Here is a 25,405-nt window from a genome sequence, read left to right as displayed (position 1 = left end):
ACCGAAGACAGAGTGGGAGAGAGAAAGAAAAGGAAAAGGAGGAAAAAAGAAATAGGAAGAGGAAGAAGATAAAAGGGAGATGCGTGCGGATTAAAGGATGGAGTCGAGGGAAGTTTTTCCAAGAGTGTAAGCCAAAAGAGCAACAAACTCCTCTGCTCTCTCTCCCTCTCTCTTCCTCCTCTCCCGAACCATCCCGACCCGCCCCCGCCCCGCCCCCACCAAAAACCCCTCACCCATCTCCACTATCTCCGTTCATTCGCCAGGCGGGCACGCAAAAAAGGATGACAACAACGACTCTCGGGGTAATAAGGAGGGTAATTGAGATTGCGTGTCTAATGAGAGTCTTAACTCTTGAGAGGGATTTTTTTCATCTCTACTACTTCTTCTTCCGTCTCGTCCCTCATGGACGGTGGACCAAAAAAATTCACGCTATACCAATTAAATAAATTTATGTCTAACAAACAAAACTTTGAGTTGAACGTGGAACGTATTCACACATGTGTCGGTGCGGTGCGCACGATTGCTAATGTCTTTATCAGTTTTCCCTTCCCGTACTGTCTAGTAGCAACAAAAAAATATTCCCCCCATCCTGACAAACGTGGGTGAGGATATCGAATTTCAAGGTTATTGAAATCTCGAGACACCATAGTTTTCATTACAGGAGGCGTTTCTGCCGAGTTAATGAAACAATTTTGTTTCAAGTGCTTGATCCTCAAAATATTCCTCACTAGCCCAATTTAATGGCGGTATTCATAAATAATATCAGCACTAATAATTAAAGCTCTGAACAAGATGACAAATTGATTCGTTCAATTGAGCTGTTCGCATACCGTTCCGGCAACTTGCGAAGCATTTTGTGGAGAGATATGATGATGTAATTAATCATAAAGGGGTTCTAATGAGTTTCCTAATAGCTGATTGGTTCATAGTTCTTATTTGGCAAGGGACAAATATAAAATTTTCCACCTGAAATTGAATTTATTTCCTTTCTTTGTTTTAATTGTGAAAAAAATTACGTAATAATTCAAAAAGAACGAAAACTTGAAAGCTAAAGTTGCGTTCTTTTTTGTAATCATGTCCGAAATGATAATAACACTAGCTAAGAAGAAAAGTTTGACAAATAAAAAAAATTCTAAGTATAAGCCATACGTGCACCGAAATGAATTTGAAATAGCATAACATAGCAAGAAATAGACTAAAATAATGAGAGGAAAATCATCTCAAGAGCATAATAGTCACCCAATGGGAATTTGTATTTAAAGTATTTAAAGACAAAACCTAAGAAGAAGACGTCGAATGAAGCTAAAAGCTCGACGGCATTTATTGGAAAAGGGAAAGAACGAGAGGTAAGGTGTGAACAAAAAGACGAAAGGGAATCAGTTCGAGAATTGGACTTGGACGCAGGCGGAGATCGAGACGTTACCGAAAAAAGCCAGGCGCGGTAGATTAATAAAAAAATAAGAGAAAAAGGTAAGAGAACGAAAATGCTATGTATATAGAACATGCATAGACGAATTAGATTGGTATTTGGGAGGGATAACTAGAGAGATAGGGCGTAGAAACCATGGGATAAAGGAATAGCGAGGAGGAAGCTGACGGGAGCGATGATGCTGGAAATGAAGCAAGTGGGTGGAAAGAGGGGAAAGAGAGTGGAAGGGAGGGGGTGATTTAGCTCGTAGTAAACAGAGAGTAGGAGTCTTGGAGGAGGAGGAGTGTGCGAGAGTACCAAGATGAAGTTGCAACGGGAGAGATGTAAAGGATGAAGAGATGAGGGAAGCGGGAGTGGGGTGAGGGAGGCAAAAGTTAGTGCTGGAATGGGTCGGGAGAAACTTGGTACGTGATGTGGGTCTTTGGGCTGGGGAGGTTGTGGATGGCGGCGGCAGCGAGGGAGAGGGGAAGGGCAAGGGAGCTGGGAAGGGCAATGGGCGTAGGAGGCGGAGCTTAGGGACTGGTGGCCTGCCCGTCCCCTCTCCCTCCCCCCAAGGGAACTCACCCTCCCTCTCTCATCCCTTTCATCCCTCAATTCCTCCTCATACCCTCCTGGCACTCGTGGAGCATAACCTTCCCACCCTCCATCTCTCCTTCTCCCCCTCCCTCCTCCTTCCCACTCCCAGCCGCCTCCTGTCATCCGAGGGCCGGGGCACCGCTGACGACCGGCCAAACAACACAACTCAATTCAGCCACAGCGTGGCACGGGAATGGACGAGAGAAGTGTGCGCGTTCTTGTGCACTTGTGTTTGCTGCCGTACCGTAGGTACAGAGAGTGAACCGCGGACTTGAGGTGTGTGTGCTCACGTGCGCGAGTGTCGTGTGGTCCCTCCCATTGCCTTCATCCTCTCGACTGCGGAACCGAAGGAAAAAAGGCCGTTGGGAGAGCGCTTTCAAAAGCGTTCGCGCGGGGATACAGATGCGGGAGGGAGACCGAGACCATTCTCTTCCCCGTCTTCCCTCGGCTCTCCCCCGTCGGTCTCCTGAAGGGGCTCCGTGAAATTCCGACGCGAGGAAAGAATAGAACAGCTCCTCTCTCTCCTCATCGTCGGCCACGTCGTCTCGCCGGCAGGGAAGGAAGGGAAATCAAGAAGAAGGAGGTTCGAAAGCCGAGCATCTTTTTCGTGCAATGGACGGTGGGCGGAACGTATGACACAGATGGAGAGACGTACGACGGTGAGCCTGTGAGGGTCCCTACACTCCTTCCCTAGTGTCTTCATGCCGGTTGTCTCTTTTGAAGTAATACACGGCATCACCCGCGTTTAAGAAACCCCCGATCTCCTCGTCTCATCTCTTAGTTGTTACTTCGGTCTTCGGACTTTTTGAGCGACTAACTCGCAACTCGCCTTGGTCCCCGTGGAGAGCGATCGCAAACATGGCAATGGAAAAGGACGAGAATTGAAGAGTGGACTGAAGGGCGATCACGGTCTGCGAGAAGGGACACCGCGGTGAAGGTGACGGTTGAAGAACTCGCTGCGCTAGGGACTTGAACTGGGCGAGGAACCGACCCGCGCCATGCCCGGCCTCGGAGCCCGGCTTTCCCGCCACCCGACCCTCCTTCTCCTCCTGCTGGGCCTCGCCGCCGCCTCGGCAGCCGGCAGGTCGGCGGATTCCTCGTCACCGACCTCGTCCGAGGAGCAGGACAGGAAGCAGCAGCACCACCAGGGTGGCAGTAGTCAAGAGCACCAGCACAGGCACCAGAGGTACAGGCACCAACAGCAGCAGAGAGACGGAGGGGGGAGCACTGGCCGGAGTCACCACTCTCTCCGTGCGACGGAGCTAGGGTTGCTACCGTTCCCGCCGGACTTGGCCAGTGGTGGTGGCATTGTTGCAGGTGACGTTCGATCCCGAGGAAACTCATCGTCGCGGGGCGAGATGATGTGCGAGGAGGCGAAAATGAAGTGCGCCTACCGGGAAGGGTGCGGGGAAGCCCTGCAGAGGTTCGTGGCCGCGTGCTCTGAGATCGCGATTGGGACGCGAATCGGGGCGCATGCGCGAGACGAGGAAATGCCCACGTGCTCGGAGCCTTGTCAACACGCTTTGATAGCGCTGACTTCGACGGAAGAGGGCCAGGCGCTGATTACGGTGAGTGCTGATGCATGGCGAATTAGACTAAGAGATCAAAGACAAAGACCCCCCCCCCCCGTCACATGTCAAAATTGATGTATTCTTGTGGTAAACAGCATCAGATGACGAGAGCTCAGCGAAAGTTTTGGCGGTTGACATCGAATCACAATCCCCTGTCAACACTCTGTTTTATATAATATGTATTGTGCCAACAGATGCAACCCCAATGCTCCCATTACCTGATTCCAATTAAGTACGCACAATAGCATGTGTTGGCATCAGTAATCATTAGGTAATCCATCCAGAATAAGTTTTCTCTAATTAATTGCAATTACACTGACAAATGTATTAATACGAGGTGATAATATTATTGTTTGTCTTTGGTAAAAAGAATTGAAAAGGCAAATCATAATACGTACTTATTAATCCAGTCGAAATTCTAATCAGATGATAAATTTATTTTATAAATAATATAACATTTTTCAATATTTACGAGTTGTTTCGCTGCCAAACATAAATGAGACCATCCACGCCATGAAATAAATAATTGACCTTGTTTAAGAAAATTTAATTTGGCATATAGCTAAACTGGCGTGCAGCATCATATTTGAGGCATTAGTAAATTAAATTTCAAAATATGTATGGAAGCTCTTTACAATTACAATGGATTTAGTAGAAAATTCAATACCATATTACAGAAATACGACCGTGTTGGTGAAAAAAGTGTATTTTCAGACCCAAAGAACCAACTTCATTTTATTCGGCTCGAGTATTTTCGACCCATCATTCTAATTTAATGGTCAGTTCGTAAACCTCCTTGCACGCGCCAGTGTCGGTCGTGTCTTTTCGTTCATTTAACCTTAAGCCATTCTTGATAAGGCTTGCGTTAAATATGCCAAAATCATTTTATTGTGAACGAGACCCTCAATAGCTCTACCGCGTGCGATCCACGAATGTAGCAACCTCCCCCTTCCCTGCTCTACCATCTGGGTCTACCTCCATCTACACCACCTTCTCGCCACCATGGCAACATCACCTCGCCCCCGGCTAATCCAGTCCCAGTCCACTCCCCGGGCGAAAGCCCTTCCCTTTTACATTACTCATCTTCTCTGTTCATACTCCTTACAACAAAAGGGGTGTGAGCCCACACTTACGAAGGTGTTTGCGCCCCTCACAGGGACCGTTCAGGACACAAGGATATCAATTAATTATACCACCTAGAATATTCATCCACCTCAAAGAACCAAGACAAACGATTGAATTCCCTTATTTCAAAAGAAGACGAGCCTGAAACAATTGCTATTTTTCCTTAGAATATTTTAAATTGTCTAAGCAAATTACATATTATCAAAGCATGTCTGGGATCGGAATGATGCTGTGGCTAGCATGCTGACTTCCCACCTAGAGGACCCGAAAAAGACCTGCCATCTCCATGATTCGAACCCGGGGTTTTCAGCTATTTTCCAGTGGTATTCCGATCCCTACTTGAGATACTTTGTGGAGAGCACTTTGAGTGAGTACAACGTCCGTCAGATGGGACGTTAAACTGCGGATCCCTTGGCGCCTTTCAATGAGAGTAGGCTAATGGCTAATGCTTGTGTCGACAAGGTATTTCTCCATTCTTACTCCTTTCCCATCCATCGCTAATGGCGTAAATTACCCCAGCTATCGGTCACCTCCCCTGAAGCTACTACTACTATTCGAAGCCTGCCAATTTTAGGTGAAAAAAACTGTTACCAACGAAAGCGCTTACCCTGGAAAAGTAACTCACTCACCAGAATAGATTCAATTGAAACCTCCACCTACCTTTGCACTGAAGTACGTTTTTTTCTCTCTTTCCATTGCCACTGTGGGGGCTTCCTTCGATGAATGTCAAGAACCTGTTGTGTTCAACTTATGACCCAGCGTTTCCTCCTGCACCTGTTGCGCAAACATGTGAACCAGGAGTTAAATCCTATGGATTAAAATCCTTGAAATGTTTAACTGAAAAGATTTTAAGCACGTTTTGAGTCACAGAATATTTGATGACTTCATTTCGGGAGATAAAAAACGTTGCCAACGTGTATTCAAATGGCAAGAAATTCGTCAATATAATTTCATATTATCTGTCTTCCTGTAAACGACAAATTAATGCCATTATATCCCAAAGAGCATCGCAAACCCTAGGATTGAGTTACCTCATTGTCCTTTTTTCTGTCCACACTACATTCTCATTTAAGTGTACATATTAATATGCCGAATATTGCCGTGCAATGTTTCAAAATATGTTTAAAAATGATTAAACGAATTAAGTTAAGAAAACTCATTATGTATGCATTCAGACCTATCCCAAAGATTAGAAAAGTATATGGTATATAATTATATATTTTGGAGTTGATTTATGCATTTAGAGGTAACTGAATATGTAGTTAAAGAGTGGAAATTTAATCCCTTGAAGTTCGAAAAATTAACTTCTGCAGAAGACACTAAAGAGTCTTAAACCTTCAATTAAATCCATGCATGACAACTGTTTTTGGTCAAATAAAACACCTTAGCCCAATAATCACAGTTGAATAATTGAGTATTCTTGAATGCAATCTGAAACGGGAGTTAATTCAATGGAGTTTTCATTGGTTCCAAAAAATTAACATTTACATTTTTCAAACTACCAACAAACGTGCTGAAACGCACACCATTAACTATCGTTATCGCTAAACGTGAGTAAAAAAAAAGTATTTCATGAAAGTTAGAAATTTATAAATCGGCATTTAATTTCTTTTTGGGTTTAAACAGAGCTGAGTATTGCAAAGTTCTTATTACACTCATCCAGCCATTTTTAAAATTATTTATTTTGATAGACACCTCAAGATTTAACGTGTCTGATGTTTTTTGGTGTTAACCAATTCCTGTGCGTCCATAGAACAACAGGGACTCAAGCTGTTCACCAGTTCTTGAACGTCCTCCAAACGCTCAATGAAATGTTTAGCCCAAAATATTATAAGAACTTTTGGGTCCCAGAATATTGAATGTCATTTTTATATTTTGCAAACAGTACCAGTGCGCATCTGGGTGACTTTAATTTGTAAACTGTCATTTACTATTCAAAATATCTGTTGAATTCTGTCACTTAAACATTTCGACACCAACGACTCCAAAATGTCTTTTATTCTCAACTATTACATACTATTGGGTTTGTTTTCATTGCTTCACTTGTTTTTTGTTTCTTGCCTTGATATTGGCCAAGAAATGCAGACACTAATCACTCTAATGGTTAGAGTGGCTCAACCCTAGCAATGTTTGCTAGTGAGCAAAATCTTCAACTCCAAAATGCTACAAGATAGGCGTGACCAACCACGAATGAGTTCCTTTCTGTTATTACGGGTCTAAGAAGATTCACAGAATTACTTTTTCCACTGCCTATCTTATTATTAACAGTGGTACTTTCTTACGATGAAGGTACCACCCCATTGTAGGAGTATTAATGATTAGAACATAATTCGCTCAGTGACAGTCTAACGCTATTTTTTATTTCCTTAACATCATTATCGTCTTCTATATTTGTAGCTAAGAAAATCGACTCAAAATCATCATTATTCCTACAGCTATAATATTTACTTCTGGGCTACCGTGGTTTGTATGATCAGAAGGATACCTATTTCCACACCTTCGGGTACAAACAAAGGAGAAATGTTATTTAAAACGACGCCTTCAATTTATTAATGTCAAGAATGAAAAATGAGCATATGAATCATGTTTATTAATGCAATCACAGATGAGACCAGTCATTATGTATTTCAAAATCTACGAAATCCCGAAATGTCAAGAAAATAGTGAAAGTTTAGTATACTTGCCTTCACTTCAAATTCCATAAATGCTCAATAATCGACAATTGTACCGTAATTGGAGAAAGAGGAGGTAACGACTAATTTTATTTGAAAGCAAAAGTGAAACGCTACCCGAAGCAATTGTATCTCTGTCAGCTGTAGCTCTCCGTCGTGTTTCCTGGAGTTAATCGTCAATCTTCTAAGGGTGTTTCACTAACTGAAAATGTTTTACAAAGTCAAGTGAAACCAATCTCGAATACAATTATTCATTTCGCTGAATATATACGAAAATATATTTGACCAACATTTAAAATAGAAGAGCCTCCTTTGCATGCACTATCGCCGCCACTCTCACGGTCAGTAGAAAAATACATGTATCAATTCATTAAATAATGGATATTTTTCGCCATAATTTTTCAGAGTTTACAAAACAGTGACTTGGAAAATAATGTGAAACATGCGTCCCTGGAATATTTCAAATGAACTCCAGCTCCCGCTCTCCCACTTATTTTAAGAGGCGGCGTCAGAGCTCATCTCGACGATGTAGATTTCATTTGCGGACGCACCCGTCGCTCTTCACTCCTAGCATGCCGAGCTACGGGAATGAGCCTGACATGTAAATTACGCCGCGCACCCGTCCGCATCAATTACTTCTAATTGCCCGTCCCTCCGTTCTCCACTCTTAATAAACCCACCGAGGGATGCGCCTTGTCTCGGTGCAGCAATCTCGAGGGCGTGTCCTTCGAAAAAAATATCTTTCCAGACGCTTCCGGAGAATCAGCGAGAAGAGAAACTAAGAAGACATGTTTTTAACGAAGAAGAACAAAGAGAATCGACCCTGATTCCTATTCCCTACACAAATCATAAGCCTATATATTTTCTATATATTTTCATCAATACTCTATCGTGTGCAAATACATGCTCCGAAATCACACGTCGGAATTTTTTACGCCTTATTTCACCATATTAGATCACAACCAAATTCCATTTCCTCAGACTGTTGAATGCCGTAAGTCGACATGGAAACAGGAGTAGGAATGCAGCGATCAACTCAGGTAATATTGGCCGGCAGCCGAAAAGGCCTGTCTGTTTCATTACAACGCTTTTATGATTGCTCCTTATTCTAATGCACCATCCACGAAAGAAATGTGGAATGCTATAGATTCAAAAGTATTTGTTCCATTATTCAAATGCTTCGCATCGTCGATGTGAATTTATGTCACGTGGTCTTAATTCCACCGTCTCCCCCTGAAATCGAGGTTTTCGCGATACTCTTTCCGCTTCCATCAAATCCTAGTAGTAGTAGTTTTTAGGGGAGGCGACCGACAGCTAAGGTCATTTGCGCCATAGGGGATGGACAGGAAAGGATGAAGGGTGGAGAGAAACCCGGCGTCGGCATTAGCCTACTCTTTACGAAAGGCGCCAAAGGGTCCGCAGTTTAACGTCCCATCCGACGGACGGCATACTTACTCAAAGTGCTCTCCACAAAGCACCTCAAGTAGGGATCGAGATACCTCTGAAAAATATTCAACACCGCCGGGATTTGAACCCGCGCCCTCAGGGTGGGAAGCCAGTACGTTAGCCCCCGCACCATCTCGATCCCCTCCATCAAATTCTTTGGAACTGTCTCATTTCGTGAACTGATTGTGAGAGATTGCCGATAAATCTGCGGATTCTTTTGAATCGTTTCCTCCTCAAAAGTGTCATTTTTGCAAAGCCTAAATAGATAAGAGACTTGAATAATGAAATGACTCAAAGAGCCGTAAACAGTTTTAAACTGTTCACAGCTATTGGAGTCATTTCATTTATTCAATACTGCTATCCGTAAGAGCACAATTCAATCAATAGACAAGAGACATTTCGATTCGATCACAATTGGCGAACATGCGTATTACCGATTGTCTGAATTGATACTAGTTTGTGAGATATAGTCCTGGGTATAAGTAGCGGTTCCAGGGGTCAATGTTTAAGTGAGCATTACCAACCGCAGGAATATGTGGAGGTAAAGGAGCGCTACACTTGCCCCTTTCTATTCGTACGAGGGTGGAGGATATAGTGGGTGTGTCCGAAGGGTGTGGATCCCTGAAAGAGTGAGGGGCTTCGCTGAGTGTCAGTCGCCCTCTTCCTCTTGCCCCCCTCAGCATTTTCCCTCCCCTTTCCCTCCCACTCCCCCTCCTTTATTTTCCATATTTCCTCAAAAGTCATTCCCACGCGCCCATGTCTTCCGAGAAGGTCTCGTTTTTCACAGCCTCTGCCAGTGTGGCCCGCGGAGGGAAAGCCATAAATAATGAATAAGACGTCCTATCCTAGCGAAGCAAGCACTCGGAAAGGGAAGAGTTAAAGGGTTGGTGGGCGGTGGGGGAGAGTGGAAGTTACAATGTATCCAGCGAGCGAGGAGGCGACGGTCTGGTAAAAAGAGTACGTCTAAGAGATATGCTCGACCGGAAACAGATGAAGAGCGCTCATTCCTCGTGAAATATTGTGTGGGTCCAACGTAATCTTGAGCGTCGTGAGTTGGCATCCCATTGTCTCTTCCTCTTTCCCAGGTGATCTTCCATACCATGGCGCAAGCCAATAGGAGTGAGCCCAATTAAAACTCGGGGATTATCGTGTTACAATCGCGTTTCTCCTCTCTTCAGAATTTCAATACTCCCCCGCATCCTGCACCTTCGAGAAAGAAACAGTCAGCTCTCCTACTTGCCTTTCCACGAAATCTCCAAGCCCTTTTCCCGGAAAGATCATGCATGAATGTATTCCGGTTCAAAAAACATTTTGGGTCGGGCAAAAAAATAATACCTTTTTCTGAAAAGCAGCTGGAAGTCTCAAGAGCTTAAGGGCTGGAAAACACGAGTGGTGAGGGGCTACACATTGTTTTTGTCTGTAAAGAAAGCATGGCAACGTCAAAGGAAAAGAACACAGATACTTATCATTGACGAAGGTTTTAATATTACGCCAAGAAATAATTCTTGGAAAGGTGACTTTCGAAAAATGTATTCATCAAGCCGTACCTTCGTTGAAAATAGCTTATTTATCTCAGAGAGCTATTAATCCAGGTGAGTGAAAGACTCACTGGATTGAGTCTTTAAATTTTCCTGTAAAAAGAGCGGTTATTCTAGGAATACTTACGGCTGACAAAGAGAACATTATCAATGAGCATGAACAATAATGAGTGAAAATCGGTTCCCGGTTCTACCAAATTCGCTGTCAAGTTAGATTCTTGAACTTGTCACGTTCATTCAAAATCTTTTGTATATAATGGAATAAATGATTTCCATAAATTGCGCATAAAATGCGCAAATTCCATAAATTACTATGGGTCTATTCAAAGTCTTAAACGAATGAGGATGCAAGGGAGTTGACCAACCTTCGGGTTGATTATAATTTTGAACCGATTCATAAAGAATATTAATAATGCGTGAGTTGATTAAATATTTGAACTAATGGCATTTTACTTTACTTGTACTTTAATTTAGATGTAAACTTTTAAGTGGAATTAAATAAATTTAATAATTATGAACTGACATTTCAAATTAAAGTAAATATTTAATCTAAGGCCACGCTGATTATTATCGTTAGAGTTATTTGGACTATTTAAAGACGCACTTTTATAGAATAATCCGAAAATATAGGAAATTAGCTAACCCTTTGTCACAATAATCCATAAAACAATACTCTACGAAATTTAAATACACTAGGGAACTGTACTTGTGTGGGAGATGAACTCTTTTTAACTATCCTGAGAGTCATTGCTTATGTGCATTCCAACAATTCCGTTAGATCCCACCTGAAGTAAATCACATTGTCTAAACAAATGCATTTTTCAATTACATACTCACTGTCACCAATACATTTATTTTGATTCACTTTTGTATCGGGGGGATCGGGATGGCGCGGTGGCTAACGTACTGACTTCCCACCCGGAGGACTCGGGTTCGAATCCTGGAAACGGCAGATATTTATCAGTGATATCCCCATCCCTGCGAAAGTTGCTTTGTGGAGAGCACTTAAAGTGAGTACGCCGTCCGTCAGATGGGACGTTCAACTTAGGACCCCTTGGCGCCTTTCGTTAAGAGTAGGTTAATGCCGACGCCGGGTATTTCTCCACCCTTCCTCCTTTCCCATTCCCAACCCCTATGGCGCCAAGGACCTTAGCTGTCACCTCCCCTAAAACTACTATTCCTTCTGTGTCGATATGCTTTAAGGTATTTATTTCCCTACCAAACTTTCACTTCAGCCCAATGTTTTTTTCGAGAATGTTTACATTTTGTCGAGGTAACGATTTTCACGCTCAGCTCGACTGTGTTCATCCCTACCAAACAAGGGAATTGTTTTTTTTCGAAGCCTGGAAGCCACACAGGTGAAGAAAATTTTGGCTTAACTCGTCTTGCGTCGTAGTTGAAAAACTACGACGCAAGACGAGTGAACGCACTTTTCCGCGTCGGCCTATAGGGTCGAGAAAGGAGCTGAAAATAACAAAACGGCGCGGCCTTTGTGCCGATAAAATGTCCAGGGAAATAGAAAATTGAGAGGGGGCCGGGGTCGGCCGCAACTTCTCCCTCTTGGTCACATGCCCCATTTGGCCCAGGTAGAATTACCATCTCCCGTGGCGACGACTTGCCGGAGTGACCACCTGTTGTTGGCGCCTTCCTAACACACACCCACCTCCTTAATCCCCATCCTTACTATTCACTCATCCCCGATCCCATTCTCTTTAAGAGCCTCTCTGCTCCACCCTCACTCATGTATGCCTCGTCTCTTTCCCCTCTCTGAAAAAATCTTTCCTCTAAATCAAACTCGAATAGAAGAGGTCTGTTTTCAGGAATTATTCAGCGTGGTTGCTTATTGCCAGAAAATGAATGTATTGCACAACTATACTTCATTATCCGGAGGAACTCTTCGAATTCGCCCCAAACCTCTTACTATATGTTAGCAATTTAACATAGGCAGAAGGACAAATACGGTTCACGTATACCGGTGCTGCGTCTTTTATACTTTTATTGTTTAATGGCAGTGATATCCATAAGTAAGACAAAAGCGGGTGACCTTAGTATTGAATCATATGAATTTTCTATTGAGGAATAAGATTTCTCACTTTCATTATAAAAAGTATATATTATAGTACATTGTATGATGGCGAGTATTTAATTTTCTACAAACGGTATTGCCATAGAATTCTCGACAGAAGAAACAATACATATTTTAGTGTTTACTCTCACTGTAGTGCATCATACGTTCTATAGAGTTAAGTGCCTAATTCGGTCGGTTTTTTTTTCTTATTTCTTTGAGTGAAGATTCATCCAACATGATCTGATTCTTATGACAGTATGATGAGAAAATTAGAACGATCAAGTGCATTTGTCAAGAGAATAAAGGAATTAAGTGGGCTCTGCTGAGGCTTTCGACATCGCATCAATTATTCCAGGTGGATAACGGACAAAGGAACACACAAGGAAATCCTACATCGATCGATTGTGATATGTTAAAAACTAAAGCATACTTATGATTAAACCAGATATTTAAATAATTAAACAATACAAGGTCTGTCCCAAAAGTAGTAGATCTTATTATTTCCCGGATAGACGGACGGACGGGTGGCGGTTTCTTTGGCTGGGTTCGAGGGAGGGGAGTCTCAGGAAAGGCTGGAAAGGAGTCTCAGTCGGTGGTGGTTGACCCCCTCCTTTCCTGAATGCGGATCGCTTGTTTGCGAAACCACTATAAAGTGACCTTGTTAAGCTCCATCGTTAACTGGTCATTGAAACAGGGCTACACCGTCAAATTTTGCGTGAAACTGGGCAAAACCGGGAAAAATACCCATTGCATGTTCAAGGCAGCTTATGGTGATAACGCTATGAGTAAATCGGATGTTTTTGAGTGGCACAGGTTGTTTCGGAAGTCGTTGAAGACGCCGAACGTTCAGGACGCCCTTCGACCTCAAAAAGTAACGAAAATCTTGCAAGAATGAAGGGTTTTTGAACGGGGATCGCAGATTGTGTTCGCATAGTTCCTAATGAACTTGGCATCCCAAAAAGTGATGTACGCGTACATCGACTGGTGACCGAAAACATGGGCATGAGAAAGTGTATGCGAAGTTGGTGCCGTGAATACTCTCGGACGAGGAAACTCGCACGCGGATCTGACAAGAGCTTCTCAACCATGCCTCATCCATCCTACAGCCCTGACGTTGTCCTACCACACTTCTTCCTATTCCCCTGCCTCAAATTCATGCTGAAAGAACGTCACCAGGGCTCAGTGGAAGCGTTACAACAGGCCGTGACGAGTGAGCTTAGCAGCATTCTGGGCGCGGCCTTCCAGAAGGCGTACGAGGAGTGGGAAACCCACTGGTGGGGTATGGACACACAAGAGTGCTACTTCGAAGACTTTTGAGCGCTTGTATTAATTCTGGAAATGCATTTTTTTAATCAACTCGGTCCTACTAACTTTGGGACAGACGTTGTAAGGCATTCAATTCATAAAAAAAAGCATAAAAAATAATCGAGAATTCACAAGAGCAAGTAAAAGCATGTGTATTACATTACTCAAGGACATTACAAAAAGATAACTTCAAATAAATAAAGATCGTTACATAGCCTCTAATTAGAAAAGGGACCTCGAATAGCGGACAGAATTAGTGTAATTAACGGTGGAGTTAGAAAATGCAGAATAATTTTGTGCTAGTAAAACCCACCTTTCAGTCAGCGTGCAAAAGCTCAATATAATACTAGCTATAACCCTCGGTCTCGTTTCAATAGCATTCCCTATGGTAGCCAAAGAGTCCTAGCAGGTTGGCAAACCTTGGGAAAAATTAACTCATTCGCTGTTACTGACTTGGCGATCTCGATAACTACAATTATTCGTAAACCTGTCTTCCAGAATAAACCTACTATACTCGCACACACATGTAGGTCTGTTGCCTGACGAGGAGTGCTTCAATATTTCACCGCGTAAAAAATGCTCCACTTCGCTGCTGTCTGCGGAGCGTGCCGGAACGCCAATCCCGCTCACATATACATACTACATCCTTTTGAGACTTCTTTTATTTTTATAAACTCCAGTATCAGCGCAATCGCACACGACTACCGCGTTTGGGTAACACGTCTCTTCGACGGTTGCCCTCCAAATTCCGTTACTTCTCCTGGCACCACCGTATTACACTCCATTCCCCCCGCCCCTTATGCTTTCGGGCACAACCACACACACTACAAGCCGCGCCGGGAGGACTAAGGAAAAAGAGGCAGAAAACAGGGAGGGAGGCGTATCCTTCCAGGGCGGCCACTGCCCACGCGATGGCCATAAAACCCAAGTAGAGGAGGTCTAAGAAAAAAGTCAAAGAGAGAGAGAGAAAGAAATGTGAGACCGACGTGGTTTCTTTCTCCATTTCCCGGTCTCTCCATTTCCATAAGGAGGGTATGGGCAGGGTCATAAAAGAGGGTTTCCTCTCTCTCTCTTTCCCTCCCACACCCACAAATGGATGAAGGGGGGAGTCGAGAAAAGTAAAAAAGCTAATCTGGGATTGCGGGGGTGGAGGAGAGTGGAGCGTGTGCAGATCCAGAGGATTGTGGAGTCCAAACGACGAGGGTACGGGGGCTGGTCGAGGCGAAGGAAGATGCGATTTGTGAAAGGTGACTTTGTTTGTTGGGGCATGCGTGAGTGTACCGTTTCGCTCGTTGTTCCTTTTCGCCAAACCCAGGTACCCCCGGTCCGTCGAGGAAGAGAGGCATTAACACTCAAACTGACGACCGGTCCGCCTCGGAAGGGGTTTCGGTCAAATAAAATTCCATAAAAATCGCTGGGAAGGTAGGAGACAGCATTGAGTTATGAATGCTGGTGGCCCGAGTCAACTTTTACCCGGTTAACTTTCAGAAAACATCTCAAAAACGCCTTTGTTTTGTGTGATAATTTATGGATCTTTAAATCTAATTTCCCGTTACACTCTTAGGATACCATTCCAAATTTGGACTTTTTAAACCGACCCGTGCCGCAAATTAATTACTCTTGCTACCGAAAGATTTATATCAGTTGTCCTAAGAGTTTGCAGTGATAGAAAGCTGAGGCGAGACCCAAAGACAATCTCCACTGAGAGCAAACGTGAGCTTTCAATTCCATCCCTCCATTACGTTGTTCATAGTTCGATAGGAAAGCCACACTTGTGTGTGTGTGTGCTGAAAGTCTTCGCATAAAAAAAACATTCAATAGATAGCAGGCATCATCATTAAGAAGACGAACACTTATGTTTCCAATGATTTCTTGGATTAGACTTTTATTTTTGTTTGTTATATTTTTTGCGTAATTCAGGCCCATTCTGCTTTCAAACGGCGATGAAATTTCTTCCAAGCAGCAGCGATTATCATTTTTAACATGCACATGTACATGTGTTATTTTTCTTAAGAGTTGCTTTAATGAGTCAAAATTCTGCCCTACCGATTGACAACCATCATTTAAGGAATTGGAAATTCAGAGGCGTTTGGAAAATATAGAAACCACTGATAAATGAGGACAATCTATATTACGCTCCTGCAAAGATAATTTGGCTTCGGGACAGAGTAAAGAAAGAGACCGACCGACCACACGGCATGAAAGAGGGCGATTCAGGTCCGGTGGGCAGCGCACGTGGCGATAAGAGAACACACTTTCCATCAGAATATATAACCATCATTTTTTTTTAGATGGACGCAATGCCAGTATGGTTACGGAGCAAGAGGGCAGATATAGGTGTATGGTAAAGTAGCAGCTGTTGGATGGAAGATAATGATTTCGTAGACCTTCGCCTCTGCTTTGCTCCCGACAGAGGTCTGCACTAGACCTTAATATTAACCGTCCATGAACCTAGATGAATACTCAATCAGGCAAAGCAAAATGCTATTGGATAATAAACTGGGCATTCGAACGATGATATGCAAACTGATCTATATCACTGGTACAGAGTTGTAATTCATTATAGTGAAACACCACTGAGAATTAACTGAAATACTACTGCTAACTAAATTAAAAGTTAAATTGAAAAGGATGGGGGCACTACACCTCAATTATCGTATATCGGGGATGAGTAATGAAAAAGATACAAGATACTGCATTCCTTCTTGCCAAGAAATTTATCCCTGTCATTATTTTAGAAACTACGAAAAAATTTGATGTGAGGGATAACTGACATGGATTTAGGAATGCAACGAATGAAAACAGATCGCCGAACGAGACTGGACATTTTCATATGCTAATTGTAAGTTAAATCTTGTCCCCCCCTATTCGTGCTTTCTCAAACGTTCCTACTTCTTTAGACTCCCATTAACATAAATTTTCCGATCAGTTTTTCTTCTACGAATGAATATTAACTAAATCCCTTTCCAGTCCAACGGTGCCTTCTTTAGTTACTGAAAAAAGCCATTTATCTCGGGGCAAAGGAAATAAATGGAGATTGAAACATAAAAAATCCACGGCAGACGATATGTGTAATGAACTAAGGAATACGTATAATTAAACGCAGGAGCGATTAATAGATATGTAGACTAGGGAATAGAAGGCGGCCATTAATATTGGATGGCTTAGAGAAGCAGGTGTAAAGCAGCTGGGAGGGAATCAGAAGTTATTGAAGAACTGGGTGGGGTGACAAGAAAGATGGTAAAAGAAAACACACTAAAGTAATGATATATGAGCGAGGCATGAAACGAAGTTATAAACGCAAATGTTAAGACATTGACTTTATTCGCCCCTAGATCCGGGTTCACCATCACAAGTTACATAAATCGAATTTACGGCGGAATATCCTATACATATTCGCAACCGCTAGTTAGAGTAAAGCAACATCATCTTATTGTCTGACTCGTAAGACTTGAGTTGGACGACCTGTTGTTCATCAGTAGGCAGGGTGATTAGACTCGAGGTCGAAATTTGGGATTGGCCATGTTATAACCACTTCGGTATAAGCAATTCTAAATCGTTTACCTAATCATACCGTAGAATGGATGTTAATTAGTCTTTATAAATACTTGCCTTCCTTTTACTCGCGAATTTCCTATTAATCGGTCTTTTGTAAAACTCAAGGACAGTAGAATGCTTCTCTTCGCATTCAGCGGGAGACAATGATTTTTACATTTATCTACCGCTGTAACGTGTTATGATATCGATTATAAGACATTCTTATTCATTGTGCCTTAATTTTTCAAACTAAATCATTGAATTTTTGATTTTTTGTGCATAAATTAATCAATTATGTTTTAATTAATCCCGCCATACACGAGAAAAGCGTGCATAAAAATATGGCCTTGCTTCCAGTTAATGGAAATGGAGACTTTCTCACTTGTCCATTCCCTTTCTTCTCATTTATACTTCCGGTCTTTCATTGATAGAATCGCCAACGAGATGAATTGTCCTTTTTCGCAATTCAAACAAACTGCTATGAAGTGAAAGAGTCTATTCATTTTAAAATGCATTTAACTGATCTAAAAGTGGCGAATTCGGAGCGAATTATGTATGCATCAAATGCAAGGAAACATTATTAGGCTAGAATCATTAATAGTATTTCTGACCCACCTTAACTTAGGTTGAACTTGTTGAATTATTGTCATTTTTGGTATACGAGGGGGGCCCAAAAGTAACGGAATTTGTTCTGCGCTGGTGAGCGAGAGTGGGGGAAGCCTTTGTTCGGCCGATCGTACGTCAGGCTCACGCCATCTGCGTCAGTATGTGCCGCACCGTCGCTGTGACTGGATCTGTCCGTCCGTGAGAGCTGTTTCAGTGAAACAACTTTTTTCATTTCGGCGAAAAACGTGATGGCGGATTATCAAGAGCAACGTGCTGAAGTGAAATTTTGCTCCCTGTTGGGGGAATCGGCCGCGGAAACTACTCTAATACTCAAGACTGCTTATAGGGAAGCTGCCCTAAGCAAAAGAAGATTCTACGAGTGGTTTACACGTTTTAAAAATGGTGAAATGTCAATTGAAGACCAACCCCGTTCAGGCCGCCCTTCAACATCAAGAACTGACGAAAACGTCGACAAAACCAATTCGTGAAGACCGTCGCAGAACCATTGATCAACTCCGTGAGATCTCTGGAGTGTCATAAGTTCAATTCAGAGGATTCTAGAGCAGATATTTAGCACACAGGCGACTGGTTCTTCCATCATGACAACGCGCCGGCTCATACCGCCCTCTCCGTGATGCTTGACAAAAAACGGCATTACATCGATTGTCCACCTCCCTTCTCACCGGATTTAGCTCCCTGTGACTTCTTTTTGTTCCCCAGACTCAAAAGGGACATGAAAGGAAAGCGTTTTGACACTGTGGAGGAAGTAAAACAAAAATCGCTAGAGGGCCTAAAGGACATCCCAATAAATGAATTTCAGAAATGTTTCGAACAATGGAAGCATCGTTTGGAGAAGTGCGCATTGCGGTCAATGGGGGATACTTCGAAGGTGAACAAAATTTAATGTAAATATATTGAGAACTAAAGAATCTATAACAACATTCCAGTTATTTTTGGGTCCCCCCTCGTACATCGTGTCCTATAGACAAGAGAGCTTTAAAAATTCTTAGATGATATTCTTAGGTATATATTGTTATCCATGGCATTCCATAATTTTACATTGCAAGGAGATTGTAAAGAAAATGATTTTATCGTGGATTTGGATATTTACGGATTTCCAAAATCAAGGAACGGCTTTGGGGGTTCCTTGATTTTCCTTGATATTCCTCATTTCGATGGATCTTTATTTCAAAAGCGACAATGGCACCCATAAAGTAGGTACATACTACAAGGTTTTAGTTCCCTGGAATGGAATAGAGGGTAATATTTATAACCACCTGTGATCGCTCAAAAGTGATAATTTCTAATGTCGTCTAACTATGCCAACACAGTCATGAACATCTTAAAACAATCAAAGTCTTGCTGAATCGAAGCTGAATCGAAAGTTATCACAGCGAAAAGTATTTTTACATAACAAGTATTTGCGCTGCCAAATAAGATAATAACCAATGCTAATTATGAGGGACTATCAATTAGTTTGGTAAACTACCAAGTCAGAGAAATAATTGTATCAGCGACGTTGATAACTGGAATGAAATAAGAAAGGAAATACTTAGAAAAACCCTTGCATTAAGAGCTAATGATAAAAAATTAATGCATTTAGCGGTGCCTCTGTTTATTCCGGAAAGAGGATGGTGGCTCCAATGTATTAAGTTCAGCTTTACTACAAATAATTGCGATAGAATTTATTACCAATGGTACAATTGCACCAACGGCATGAAAATTATAGCACACATGGTATAACTGTTCCCAATCATTCGGTTTGCTTTTATCCCAATAATTCATTTGTACTAATTTTTACTATATTTATTTAAGTTATCATATACTCATACCTCGTTAATTCCCTTAAAATATTTTTTAATAAATTTATTACCTATTTGTACCTTGGAAACTCCCTGGAAACAATTTTCAAAGGGTGCCTGTCGGATGGGACGCTTAAATGTTGACCCCTCGGCACATTTCATTAGGAGTTGATGCGGGGTTTCCCTCCACCTTTTCTGCATTCCCTGAATATCCTGCCATACCAAATTTACTTTCCAAACCCTAATGATGCAAATAGCCGCAGCTGTACTGTACTACTACTCTCTGGCAGTCTCCTGAAGGACTTTTGCGTTGTATCTGAGCACAAAAGAAGTGCTGAAATTGTACGGTTTTCATGCACTTTTTAGTGAACAGAAAATTTTTTTCACAGTCTTTTAACAACGTGTGCCACTAGATGATTTGTCTTCCTTTTCGTATGCTTTTGAAGCACTAAATCCTCACTTGAAGTTTATCGTAGGGCTTGCATCGTCTACATCGCTTTCATAAGCGTACCGCGTCAACTTTGGCTCTTCAAAGGCAATAATCATCTCCCTTTCCCGTTGCTTCTATCATTCACGACTTGATTTGAAGTCACCTTTCACCTCAATGTCGATCCCCTCCTTAGCCATTTTTCTACTTTCTTTCCTCCGTACTCACTTTCTCCCTCTTTACCAATCTACCCACTACCCTTCTCCCGCTGAAGGAGTTCTTTCAACGAGTGATCGCAACCACAAGGCCGTAAATGGGTGATGCTGCATTGCATTGAATACTGAACAATCCATGATTCTTTTGAACGCCTTATACTTGGGTGAATGTCTTTATCACAGAAAAAATTTTAAAATTTAATAGATATTTGAGTGAATGGACATAATAAAGTTTTTGTATTTAGTTGATACACCCCATTTAATGCATATACTGATTGTAATCTATTTATTTTAAGATTTTGAATAAAACTGTCTTTAAATGTTCACGAGTGCTGTAGTTCAGTGGGTAAAACTCTGGGTAATTTATCGGAAGGCCCGGGTTCATTTCCCGGAGACACCTCCGGGTACCCTCAACTTCACACAGGCTGGGTAATTTTTCGTACAGCAGATCTTCCTAGAAATCATTGGCGGAACAGGGAAAGGGGGTCTCTTAACGTGATGCGTGAATTCCACGCACCTTTTGTCTTAGTATTGGATGAGCTATGCCCTAACATACGAAACCAACCTTTGGATTGATTGCTGTGCCTTGAATGTGTTTTGTAATTTTTTCAACCTGTTAGGTTTCATCCAGAAAGAATCCGATGCCCTAAAGTGTACACTCATCTCAGCATTCTTGTTGAGCCCCAGGCATTTTACGGAGATGAAGAAACATTTTTGTTTCAGATAAAATAAAAAATAATTCGCTGCTGAACATTATCCTGTACAATGCAACAATTTCAGAGAGTAAAAATCATTCGCCTCCTTATAATTATCCTGTACTCTTATTTTATTACTTTCCGTGAAGTGATTCTTTTATCTAAAAAAGGGGGACGGGGGAAGAAACGGAAATGGCATACTATGAATGTTAATGCTTCCGTTTCAATTTTGCACAAAGTGTCTATAGTGAATAGCAGAAATACGTAGATTTCACAAAACTTATCAGTCATATGAGCGGTTCGCCGGCTATACCGTCACTTCCGGTAGCCGCCTGAAGATATCGTCAATGCGAGGACTATTGTCGCCAAATCTATTTTGTATTAAATTTTCCTTTTATTCATATGGTAACTTATGTTATGTAATGAATACATTAAGAAGAAGAAACATACAAATGTGTAGATTTCTTTCTCATTCCATACTCAGCATGAAGGAAGGTAAACATTCCTCGACACCCGTGATTCCATATTTTCATGTAAGTATAGGGGATTAATGCTTCAATTACTGTGGCCTGCGAATAATTTTATGTGGTGGCATTATCACACTATTCAGTCTAAATCGAGATTGACTTCAGACGCAAACACTCAGTAGAAATTTCAGGAAAATGCATATTTTTAACACCACTTTCGGAGCCACGTTTTGGCTTGGAGATTAACAGCACCATCTTCCGAGTCATATTGAATAGCCCCCCAAACTTCCTCGACTCTCCCCTGAGGATAATGTGTATTCTAATCGAGTTTTAGATAATCGCATTCGTGGCGCCACGCCTCGCAGGATGTAGGCACCGAAACCGACCCAAACCCCCGTCGTGAGGTCACGAAGACAACGCCACGGTCGTTGAATAAAGGCGCGCGAACGTTCCGAAATCCTCTTGCGCGCTAAGCTCGTCAATTCCCAACCGCTAAACCATGCGCGCAACACCTCCCTCGCTCCACCGACCATCTCCATCCCCAGCTCCCCCTCCTCCCCGCCCGACTTCTCCTTTTGGCAACCAACCACCTCCCGCAGGACTTCCATCCATCGCATTCCTGGCACGCGCTTCCACTAAGATTCGGATCGACTCGCAGACTTGGAAAGTGAAAAACGTTCGTATTTGTCTGTTCCTCTGCTCCGTGCACATAAAATCCCCTGGGAAAAATATAATCCGCGCCGGGCGTGCTGGTACAACTCGCCTTTCTTGTTTCCCTCTTTGCGATCCCACGCAAAACTAAACCCTTACGCGCCCCTATAGGAGCTCAGGTGCCGCGGTCCAGAACCGATTTTAATGAGACAGAGGACGAGCGAGGTCCATGGACAGTGTTCACGGAGAGGGGGGAGACAGAAAAGGCCGCCCCGCCTCACGCGTGGAAATGTTAATTTGCAATAAGTGGATGCAGGATCTTCGCGCGGAGAAGATAATACGGAACGGTATTCATTTATTCAATCCTCATCAGATGTCTTTGACAAAACTATCCCAGGCCTTTTGTTGAATCCTTTTAATACTTGAAGTTTAAAAGGTTTGGTGGCTAATTATATTTCATTGCGAATCAATTATCGTAAGGTATCGGCGGCGTAATTAATGCCTGCACCGCTTACCTTCGCAGCGTGGGTTTTGAAGGAAGATTAAATGGGACTTAATTTAAATACCTCAGAGTAATTCACGTAAAATTTGTAGGCCAAAGAACCATTAACCCTTCCCAAAGAAATATATTTTCTCTTTACTATGTTCGTAAAGAGTACTCATGCCATGCGTGAGTATAGCCATTGCGCCCTTTGACTCATATGGCCCTCATAACTTCTTTACTGCAAACATCCTTACTAATGACTAAAAGCATAGCTGGAAGGAGGAGAATTTATGCTAATTTCCAAATTACTGCTCTTCATCCTCGAGATGAAACGTGTCATTTTTACTTGCAAAACCTCTTCTTCACCGTCTTCCCTATAATCCTTTCTGTTGTGCCCAATATATTCCGGACCACGCTCTCTCAAATGCTTCCTTTTTTATTCTTTTTACTGTTACCAAGGACAGGAGTCCTTCGACCCGTCAACCGAAGTTTTACTTGTGCTACGTGATATCTTATCCATCGATCGCGTCTGCTCCTCCTCGTGGCAGCGAGAGTCATATATTCTTTCCCATTTGATGTCGTCAATATTTAAATGGCATAGGCAAAGAGGTATGTGAAGGGTGATGGAGATTGGACGGGTGGCAAGGGTATAATCAATATTAACGTGTCACGTAATTTTATGCATCGCAGTTCCAACATGTTTCGGCAATATACTGTAAGGAGTAATTGCCACTGGTAATAATTTTTTAAATGCAAATAAGTGAATTTTTCAATGCTGATTTAATCAGTTTCGATGGCTTATGTGAAGTGAATAATAGGTTCTCGTTTTTTGTGTAGAGCTTTTCCCCTATTCCGTTGTCTATTCAGGTAGATGACATTTAGGAAAAGATGAGCTTGCCCCCTACGTGATATGCGACTTTCTCATGTCGTTGGGGCTGGTATTATGTAAGCTCCACTCTCACTATCAAACAAACTTTCGAGGTAATAACAATGGTTGGTTTTTAATATTCTCTCTACCTTTCACTCCCATCTCAGTTGCTGTGTAAATCTCTTAATATGGTATAACCCATTGTAGCAAATACTTGACGTCAGAAATTATTTCTCTTTCAGTCAGTTGTTTAAAGGAGAAATGGATGTGGCCTATGTATGCAATTGGTTTTTGTTTCGCTCCCTGAGATATCTCATTATAGTCAAAAGAATATACGAGCTTTCATTTGAGGATTTCATGAAATCTAGAATGCAGCAATGGTGTTTACATTCGTCATCAAAGAATTTCAGCGAAATTACGCTCGTTTATACGATTGAAAGACATGCCGTGCGAATGCCGATGATTCTTCGTACTATTAAAGCCGCTATCAGTAAATCTGCAATGTATTCACGCCCATAATACCTGACCATGGACACGTGACTGCTGGCTAACTGGCCATGCCCAACACGCCCCGATCTCTCCCCTCTTCCTCTCGTTCTCTCCTCCCTCTTACTCTCCACCCCTGTGCCTTACACCCCCTCTTCAATTCATTCTCTCTGGCGACCTGTCGTTTTCAAATGAGCCTCACAGTTGAAAGAGTTATGGCACCCGTGAATCAAAGCTTCTGTTCACGTGCGTCTATGACCTTAAACAGCAGGAGTGGAATGCTCAAGGCCCTGGATTGAATTGCCATTAAATTTTCTTGCCCGCAGTCACACACGCATTTCCGATTGCACACCAATCTGTTACACTTCTGATGCCCAGGATAAGAGCGACGTTTGCTTCTTCTTAAAGCATATGTAAAATGAAAGAACGGACCATTTGACATTACTAGAGGTTGCAAACAATCCGTGGAAGATATCTCCGCAAGTCAATATACATGTATAACTCGGTTGGAGAAGCAGAATCTGGAAGTAGCTAGAGAAATTAACAGAAAGTGAATAAATCATGTAATATGGTTTTTCCAATGTAATCTCTATAAAAGACGGTCACCGATAGTGTTTGACGACGCCTCGACGACAGCGATTAAAATACCGTAACTTGCAGATGGTAAATGCGGGGGGGGGGGGGGCGATTAATACGTGCGTCCGCTAGCCGACAGAATGGATTCATTTGGGTAGGAAATTCCCACAAATCGATTCCCATACTGTTCCCAATGCCCCCTGTCTGTGTTATGTGCTTCAGTTACCTGCGTGCGCTTGTGCGAGCTTTGGGTGTGTGTGCGTGTGGGTGTACGAACTCATACACATATATGGTGAACAAGTAGAGCACCCTTCAAATTCTTAAAGCTAATGCACTCGATCGTACCATGCAGTAAGAAAATACTGGGCATTTTCGTTGAATCCAAATTATAAACTCATAGACTTAATGTATTGTAGACATATGATTGCATTCCTCTTAACGATATATTGTATCATGTGGCATTAGCGCTTGAAATACTTCATTCCCAGATACAGTCCATCAAACGGCTGGCTGATTTTTTCGTTCCGCGGTTCCAAGCAATTGAAATCTGGCACGTAGAGAATTACTCGATTACAAGATGTCTTGTTTTCGATGTAATCGCATCGTACACATTGTGCGTGAAACAGCACGAGCCAATAGGGTATACATGAGGTACGAGAGATCGGGAATCTAAAGGGTGACGACTCGGGAGGGTGGAGAGCGAGGATGGCTGAATCTTTCATAATGGGGACAAGCAACCTACCCACTGTAGTGAATCGAAATGCACAAACTGCGGGTGCTTTTCACAGTAAGACGGCGATGGGAGTGTTGCTGAAAATTTTTGCGACTGTCATTTAGTGCAAAGAATTGCACTAATTACCT

General features: G+C 42.4%; 1 protein-coding gene across 1 annotated transcript in view; it reads left to right on the top strand.

The window, feature by feature from the left end:
* Positions 1 to 3,003: 3,003 nt before the first annotated feature.
* Positions 3,004 to 25,405, top strand: part of LOC139700486 (growth arrest-specific protein 1-like) — a gene marked incomplete at its 3' end in the record, with an annotated part of 32,734 nt that continues 10,332 nt past the window's right edge. Inside the window, exon 1 of the mRNA XM_071599074.1 lies at positions 3,004 to 3,573. Within this exon, the coding sequence (XP_071455175.1) occupies positions 3,004 to 3,573 (570 nt within the window). The remainder of the gene's footprint in view (positions 3,574 to 25,405) is intronic.

The sequence above is a fragment of the Hetaerina americana genome, unplaced genomic scaffold (genome assembly GCF_022747635.1).
Source record: "Hetaerina americana unplaced genomic scaffold, ioHetAmer1.1.p SCAF_1, whole genome shotgun sequence".
NCBI lineage: Eukaryota > Metazoa > Arthropoda > Insecta > Odonata > Calopterygidae > Hetaerina > Hetaerina americana.
Note: the sequence above shows the minus strand (reverse complement) of the source record. Positions and strands in the feature narration are given on the sequence as shown.